Source organism: Lagenorhynchus albirostris, chromosome 13 (assembly GCF_949774975.1).
Source record: "Lagenorhynchus albirostris chromosome 13, mLagAlb1.1, whole genome shotgun sequence".
NCBI classification, from domain to species: domain Eukaryota; kingdom Metazoa; phylum Chordata; class Mammalia; order Artiodactyla; family Delphinidae; genus Lagenorhynchus; species Lagenorhynchus albirostris.
In genome coordinates, this window is record NC_083107.1 from 85,627,264 (window position 1) to 85,636,280 (window position 9,017).

At 50.1% G+C, this 9,017-nt stretch overlaps 1 protein-coding gene across 1 annotated transcript; it reads right to left on the bottom strand.

The window, feature by feature from the left end:
- Window positions 1-1,081: 1,081 nt before the first annotated feature.
- On the bottom strand, window positions 1,082-2,428 carry SOX11 (SRY-box transcription factor 11). Its single transcript, XM_060169788.1, has one exon. The coding sequence runs from the start codon at window positions 2,426-2,428 to the stop codon at window positions 1,082-1,084; it is 1,347 nt and encodes a 448-aa protein (XP_060025771.1).
- Window positions 2,429-9,017: the final 6,589 nt, after the last annotated feature.

Here is a 9,017-nt window from a genome sequence, read left to right on the forward strand (position 1 = left end):
TACTTGCATGCTAAAAAAAACAGAGGAAAAAAAGAAATCAAAAGGGAAGAAGTGCCTGAAAGTCTTACTGAAAAAACACAGCAAGAATGTTCCCTTTTCACTGTACAAAAATACGCCTGAAAATATATTAATTTTTAAAAAAGACTGAGGTCTGTTATGTATCAAAAATGTTTCAATACCTTTTGTACTGAGGTCTAGGCTGTCTGGTATTCAATCAAGGAGGTATAGGGAACAAGTTACAAAAAAAAAGTTGGCAAGTAGAAATCACATTTGTAAAACCATAAACAATTTGATCTGAAAAGTAAACTCTGATCTTAAGTCAGTTCACAGTTTTTTTTTTCTTTTTTTTTTTTGTAAGCGTTTGTACAGTCTGCATTTTTTCAAGCTCCCTGCAGTTTTGTTAAGAATCGGATGCATAGAAGACATCAGTTTTCTCCCTCCAAAAAAATAAAATAAAATAAAAAATTTGCCATGGTCCCTTTTTTTGTGTTTGTTTAAAAAAAAAAAACACCAGTTCTTTAAGATCTCTTAAGGAAAAAAAAAAAAAACACATCTCCAACCAACTCCCTAGCGTTAACAGTCGCGCTGCCAAAGGGTCCTCCGCAGGCGTCTTCCAGACTTCAAAGCCCGACCAGCTTCACACAGCGCCTTCCGGAGCGGGTCCTCCCTCCCCTCCCCCGCCCCGCCCCTCCGCCTTTGTTGCAATCGCGAATTTCAGAAAAAAAGAAATAGTAATTACAAAAACACATTTGAGGGGGAAAAAATCACAACTCCAGACTAGGTATGCAACTACCTTGAGACACGATCAAGGAAGGGAGGGGGGACAAAAAAAGGACAGGAAAAATGTTTCAAAACTACTCATTTCACTTTAACTCCACCAAAATTTTCATCATCTTTTCCAATTTCTTTGTGTCACGACATCATATCAATACCAGCATCTTCTTCTCTCCCCTCCACCCTACCGCCACCACCATCGACACCTCCTCCCCCCCCGCCCTCCTCCTTACGACCACCACGACCTCCTCCCAAGGAACCCTGCTCTGCACCCGCCGAGAGAAAGAGCGAGAAGCGGGCGCCCCTCTCAATACGTGAACACCAGGTCGGAGAAGTTCGCCTCCAGCCAGTCCCCCGCGATCATCTCGCTCAGCTCGGGCGTGCAGTAATCGGGGAACTCGAAGTGGGAGCCCAGGCTGCCCTCGCTGAACGAATCCAAATCCTTATCCACCAGAGACAGGGACAGGTTCCCGGCCGCCGCGCCGCCCCCCAGCTGCTGCTCGCTGGCGCTGTGCGCGCTCTGGGAGAAATTCAAGCTCAGGTCGAACATCAGGTCGTCGGCGTCCTCGCCGCCGCTGCTGCTGCTGCTGCTGCCGCTGCTGCTGCTGGACGAGGAGGACGAGGACGAGGACGAGGAGGTGGAGACGGAGCGCGAGGACGCGGGCGACAGCGCGGGCTGCGCCAGCGGCGGCGGGTGCTGCTTGGTGATGTTCTTGAAGCTGTAGTAGAGGCGGCTGCCGCCCCCGGCGCCCGCGGTCGCGCCGGCCCGCACCTCGTCGTAGAGGCTCGCGCCCTCGGGGGACTCGGCCGCGCTACTCAGCGTGGGGCTGGCGGGCACTTTGGCGACGTTGTAGCGTCTCAGCAGCTGCGGCGGCTGCTGCCCGGGCGGCTGCAGGAGCTGCGGGTGCGGCGGCTCCTCGTCCTCGTCGTCCGCCTCCTGCTTGATCCGCAGCTGCAGCTCGTCGTCGTCCTCGTCGTCCTCGTCATCCTCGTCCAGGAACACGCACTTGACCGTCTTGCCCGCGCCGCCGCCGCCCGCGCCGCTCCCGCGCAGGCTGCCGAGCACGTAGTCGTCGCCCGCGCCGCCGTAGTCCCCGGGCTGGGCCGCCTTGCCCGCGCCGGCCTTGGCGCCGCCGGCCGCGGGGGCCGTAGGGGCCTTGAGCTTGCCGCATTTCTTGCTCGAGCCCTTGGAGGTCTTGGCGCCGCCCGCGCCGCCGCCGCCGCCCGCCGCGCTCTTCTCGGGGCTCTGGCTGGCGCTGGGCTTGGCCGAGGGATCCATTTTGGGCTTTTTCCGGGGCCGGTACTTGTAGTCGGGGTAGTCGGCCATGTGCTTGAGCCGCAGCCGCTCCGCCTCCCGGATGAACGGGATCTTCTCGCTGTCCTTCAGCATTTTCCACCGCTTCCCCAGCCTCTTGGAGATCTCGGCGTTATGCATGTCCGGAGACTGCTCCATGATCTTCCTGCGCTCGATCTTGGACCACACCATGAACGCGTTCATCGGCCTCTTGATGTGGCCCGACGCCGTTTTGCACCAGTCCGGGTCGCTCTCGTCCAGGGCCACCGGGCTGCAAGCCATGAATTCGCCCTCCTCCGTGTCCAGCGCCTCCCGGGGCAGGTTGCTCTCCGCTTCCAAGCTCTCGGCCTGCTGCACCATGATCCGCTGCGGGGCTGGGCGCTCCAACCCGGGCCGCTCGGTCTCGTGCGGAGCTCCCCCTCCCCCTCTCGCCCCTCCACCTTCCCGGGCAAGTTGCAAAGTCCTCGGCACCCCGCGTCCGCGGCTCCCCCCCTCCCCCCCGCCCCCCCTTCCAGGCTGCACACAGCGGCTGCGGCGGCTTCGGCGGCGACGGCCGCCCGCTCGCGGGGAGCTGCGGCCGCGACGGGAGAGGCGGCGGCGGCGGTCGAAGCAGCCCGGGACCCCTCTCTCCGGCTCGTGGCTCCCGCCGCGAGCGCCGGACCCCGAGCACTCCCAGGCGCGCGCGCTCCTTCTGCAAAAAGTTGAGGGCTCTCTCCCAACTAGTTATCAGGGTGTCATATGGGTGACATCACTCCCCGGGCCAGCCAATGGCTGGGGGCCGGCTCCGCCCATCTGCCTTTATTAACTCCGCGGCCCCTCCCCCTCCCCCGCCCTCGGGGCTGCTTTGCAAAGATGGGGGGTGGGGGAGGAGGAGGCCTGTCTGGAAATATGTTATTTTTAAAAAATCCGCGTGTGTGCACAGATGCGCCTCTCCCCAGGATGCTCCGGAGCCGCGCACGGCCCCGCGGCGGGCCGGCGCTCCCGGGGCGAACCGGGCTAGTCCCGACGTCGGAGCGAACCGAGGACCAGGTCCCCGGAGAGGCCCGGCGCCCTTTTGTGCCGGGTCCGGGGGAGGCCGGTCAGAGTGAGCAGACGAGGCGCGCGCTCGCTCGCCGCGGGCGCACGCTCGGGCACGCGCACAGCCCGAGACGGCGGGTGCGGCCCGGCCCGCCCGGTGGGCGCAGCTGCTCCCCGGCGCGCCCCCGGGGGCTCGGCCGCTCCCCGGCGCCGCGCGCCGTCAGAGTCTGCCCGCGGCTCCCGCCGCACCCCGGCCGACGGAAGGTGGCGCTTTAACACAACAACCTTCCCGGGGCACGTGGGCTCTCTCTTCCTTTTCCCTTTCTCCTTTTCTCTAAAGCAGAGACATCCGTTTAAAGCCCGAGAGGCTGGATTCCCCCTCCTCCGTTTGCGTTTTCCGTTTTGTCCTTTTTCCTCGTCTGTTCTTCCTCCTCCGCGGTGTTTGGAGACGCCGCGGTGCGGGTTTGGCGGCGCCGGGCCCCCGCGCGCCCCGCCCCGGGCGGGGGCCGGAGTAACGGTCCGTGGGACTCAGCGGGGGCCGGGTCCTCGCCTTCGATCCGGCCACTCCCCGGGCTGGTGCTAAACCGGGTCCGGGACCCTAGAGCTTCGGCACAGCCCCGCCCCTGCGTCGCTCGTCCCCCCTCCCCTCTCCCGCTCCTTCCCCGTCCCCTCCCCCAAGACCCCCTCCCCCTCCTTCCCAGTCCTCCCCTTCCTCTTTGTCCCCTCCCCCTGTCTCGGTCACCAGCGCCCTCCAGAGCAGCCTCGTCCTGAAATCTCGCCCTGAGCTAGCGCGCCTTATGGGTCACTCGCTATTGTAGCTGAACAACCCAGACCAAAGAGAAAACCAGGAGCACCCCAAGTTTCCAGTCGAAATATTCCCTATGTCTGTGACAAGGTGGAAACGACTGCCCGTAGAACAGAGACACGGTGAGCAGGCTAGCTGATGTCAAGCCCGTGCCCCTTCCGTCTCACTCTGATTATTTCCAAACGCGTTTTTCTTTGTGTGTCCCTGTTACCCGTCTCTGGATATTCTGGGGGCAATTTAGAGAAAACCGCCGCTTCCTATGCATTCTCTGTTGTCATCATCGCCGTCTTCACACCCTCCGGCGTTGGGGAGCTGGCAACTTTGAGTAGTTCCTAAGATGCTGCCCTGAGAATTTCACAAGAAATGTCAGCTGCTCAGGACTAGTGAAATTAGCCAAACCTGCTTCCTTTCAGGTGCTCTCTCTGCGAAAAAAATACTGCATTACCTAAGCATTGCAGTTTTTCTGGCGTCTTTAATGACACAAAATGGTACCATGTTTTCACAGATCCGTATTATTATTATTTTTTTAATCTTCATGGCCATACCCTCCCCCACCTACGTGCATCCTAAAGAAAAAACACTGCATCAAATACTTGTAGTACTCAGGCCAATAAGGCAGGCGGTTTGTTTTTTTAAGGGCCAGAGGAACCGTAAGAATTTTCAGTTGTTCTTAGGGGGTAACCTGAAATCTGGAGACGTATGAAACCCAAGGCAGTGTGTGGAAATTCCTCTTCTCCCCGCAAGGCCAGCCCTGCATCTTGTTTTTCTCCTGCCTCACAGGCTTCCCAGCTCTTCCAGCCGTTGGGAACACCACAGGAGGGTAGGGATGGCCTGGGTAGTGACCCTACCCGTGCTGCACCCCACACTCCGGCTAGAGGGCTTGAAATAATTTAGCTCAGTTGCAATATTTTCACGCAAACTACGAGGGTGCCTAGCATTTTAGACTCTGAAAGAGGATGCATTTGAAAATCTTTGGCGAATTCAGTATTTATGCGCCTTCACTCGACAGCAAAAATCAGGTTTAACTTCTTACTTATTTAATATTTTATGCAAACACATTTAGATCTTTTAGTTTTCCTTTTCTCTTGACCTTTGTTGCAGAGAGTCCAAAAATATAGTCTTTGGAATACATAAGTAAGCCACATTCCTATTCTTCTTAAAGCATCTATTTTTTTTTTCAACTTTGTTTTTAGAAATTAGGTTTAACCTCAGAATGAGAATTATGTGAGGGCTGAAAAATAATGGGCTTTATTCTTAACAGTGCTGGGATCTTCTTAGAGGAAGTATAAGGTAAAATTTACTCTTTCAAATAAGAAGTGTAATTTCTGTTCAAAGAAAGATGGCCATTTGTTAGGGAAGTTAAAGGTGGAGGAAGGAGGTTGTTTATTAGTCGGAGAGGACCGGAAATGATGAGAAGAGGTGAGTGGGTGAGGGTAAACCCTGTGATGTGATGAGTCTTTCAATAAACAGAGACTGGAGGGGGGAAAGCAGGCATTGCCGGTGTGCCCAGGAATGTGGTAGAGCGGATTTCTCCCTCTGTGCCATGGGCAAAGGTAAAGCACAATTTTCAGGAGGGATTAACCGGATTGCTATTGTGTATCATGTATCCACCCCACAAATTTAATGTTAGCTCATTTAGTGAGGGGACTAAGAGTGAGGAAAGGAAAAGAAAACTAAATAATTCCTCTCTATACTTTTTTTTTTTTTTGGTTTCCTAAGGAAAAATGTTTTAAGTAGTATAACATTAAAAAAAAAAAAGAAAAGAAATGGGCACGTGTTTGAGACCTGCACGTTTCTTACGGGAAGAGTATTTACGTGTGGGAAACACATGTTTTCAACACCAGCAGTAACCGACTATTTAAAAGAATTTTAGGCTAACAAAAAATGCGGGCTTCTCTAATGATACACCTCTTGGAAGTCTAATTTGGTAAAACGGAAATTTATCTGCTATTTTTTAAACCACTGAATGTACCTCAGGATTAGACACATCTTCCATCTTTTAATAGTGAATATACATGTTCTATTTGTGTGTATATCCACCTATGTACTTGTTTAGAAGCAAGATATGCAATTTTCTTACTAACAATAAACATTGTTCGATATATAATTAATGTTCAGAGTCTTAAGATTTACTTTGGATTATCAGAGCTACAAAAGACTATTTTATGGTTATTATTATCTTTTTTACAATTGCATCTTTAGCAAAAAAAATATATAAGGACTGTTATATAAGAGGGTAAGATATTCTACAAAATCTCTCAAAATTACAAAAACGCAATTAGAACAAATATGCAATGTACCTTTTTCCTTTGAAGAAGAAACATTTTGCTAAGTAAATAATACACTAAAAATATCACTGGGTGAATATCTGACTCACTGAATGGAACATGCCATTTTTAGAAGTATTCTGACTCCATGCGTGTCCCCATTGCTGAAAGGATGCCGTGCAAGGCGGCTCTTCCTTTTTCTTCTCCTTGGACCTACTCTCGTCCAGGTGAGTTTTCAGCTCTTCGGCATTCAGCCATATCAGACCTCAATCCTGAATTTGGACCTGAATATCTTCCATCTACAGGACCTCCCCCTTTCATGTCCCTCCCACAGGGTAGTGGGTATAAACTGAACTCTACCTATTTTCTAGGCGCACACACACACACACACACACACACACACACACAACCCTTCACTGCTGCTCTTCATATATTTCCTACCTTGGTGAAACTTACCAAAGCATACATGTTCACTAAAATAGAATGTGGGCACCATCTCAGCGTCATTACCCCGGACACATATACTTAAACACTGAAGTTTTCATAAGGTGAATATTTCTGTCTCAAAGAATTCCACAAGGTCAGCATGATCAGACACCCGCCTAACTCTCCAAATCCCAGCTTGCCCCAGTCTTCTCATGAGGCACTGCCTTTTGCATTTATTCTACCCACTGGAACTTTCCTTTCACCGGACCTTTGCATTTAGAGCCCATTCACTGCATTCAGACCTCAGGTGCAATGCCCCTCTCCCAACAAAGCAGGCTGCCAAGGACTGTCAATACCTTGCTTGGTCCATCACATGTCCGAAGCGAAAATAATCTTCTTGTAATCTCACTTGTTTATTCTCTGAATCACCCAGCCGGAGAGTAGGCTCCATGAAAGCACGAGCAGTAGGGCAGTATGGCGCAGGGCAGGAACTCTTACAGTACACACCCTACAGAAACCAAAGTGTCACAGATTAATCTCTCTCCTTATTAAGTAACATTGTTGGCTAAAACCCACTGAATTCACCTATTAAGGAAGTGCTACTGTAGTTTGTTAAACACTGACTTAGGGTTTGAGAGCTAAAACTCGGAATATTCTACCTTGGATTGAAAATTCTGGTTCTGGTGTCTTTTTGTTTTTAATTGGGGACCTTATGTACTCTTCGAATTTTATTTAATAATAACAAAAGCATTACACAAACTGCCTCTGCATTTAATGTCTTGTCTTTTTTATTAGTAATATGAGCTGTGTATTCTTTTTTAAATAAATAGACTTATTTTTAGGAGTAGTTTTAAGTTCACAGCAAAATTGAGTGGAAAGTACAGAGAATTCCCATATGTCCCCTGTCCTCACACGTGCACAGCCTCCCCTCTATGGATGTCCCCGCCCCCTGGAGTGGTTCATTTCTTAAAAGTGATGAACCTGTATTGACACATCATAATCACCCAAAGTCATAGTTTGTTTACATTTGGGTTCACTCTTGGCGGTGTACATTCTCTAGGTTTTGACAAAAGCATAATGACATGTATCCATCATCATAGCATCACATGGAATAATTTCATTGCCCTAAATATATCCTTTGTGCTCTCCCGCAAAAAGCATCCCTCCCTCCTCCCTCCAACCCCTGGCAACTGCTGCCTTTTTTATTGTCTCCATAGTTTTTGATTTTTCCAGAATGTCTTATAGTTGGAGTCATATAATATGTAGCCTTTTCCTACTGGCTTCTTTCACTTAGTAATATGCGTAGAAAGTTCCTCTAGGTCTTTCCATGGCTTGATAGCTTCTTCTTTTTCAGCAGTGAATAATATTCCCCTGCGTGGATATACCTCAGTGTAATTTATTCATTCATCTACTCAAGGACACCTTGGTTGCTTCCAAGTTTTGGCAATTAGGAATAAAGCTGATATAAACATTCATGGCGGGGGGTTGTGTTGGCATAAGTTTTGTTATTCTTTTGGGTAAATGCTGGGATCATGGCTGGATCATATGGTAAGAATATGTTTAATTCTGGACGACGTTGCCAAACTATCTTCCAAAGTGACTGCACCATTTTGCATTTCCATGAACAATGAGTGAGAGTTCCTGTTGCTCCACAACCTCGCCAGCATTTGGTGTTGTTGGTGTTTTGGATTTTAGTCCTTCTAATAGATGTGTGGTGGTATCTCGCCACTGTTTTAATTTGCGTTTCCCTGGTGACATATGATATGGAGCACATTTTCATATGCTTCGTTGTCTTCAGTGTGTCTTCTTTGATGAGATGTCTGTTCGGGTCCTGTACCCATTTTTGAATCAGGTTGTTCATTTTCTTACTGTGGAGTTTTAAGAATTCTTTGTATATTTTGGACAACAGTCCTTTATCAGATGTGTCTTTTGCAGAGATTTTCACCCAGTCTGTGGCTCGTCTTCTCATTCACTTGAGAGACACCAAACCCCTGGCCTCCCTGTTCCCACACTGCCACCAGACTCTTCCTTCCGGCATGAAACTTGGACACAGGGCTCTCCAAATTCATGTTCAGTGAAGCCCTTCACCCTTGAACAAAGCCCACACCCCTTTGCAATTTGAGTAAGGGCATGTGTGTTTTCTCTTTCTGCCTCTCCAGCTTCATCTGTTTCACAATGAACAAAATCACAGAGGAGCGCTAGGGCAGCCAGCACAGGGCAGTGGCTTCCAAACATATATCTGGACGGTGACCTGCCATACGAAATACATTTTACATCACAACCTGGCACACACACCCTCTGCACAAGTACAAGTGAAGCTAACTACGGGGTGAATGTTTGTGGTTCCAGATAAAGCATTTTCACATATTCACACTGGTCCTAGTAACCAGCCATTTGCTAGAACTTGATTTCTTTTGCAATTTAAACAAACTTT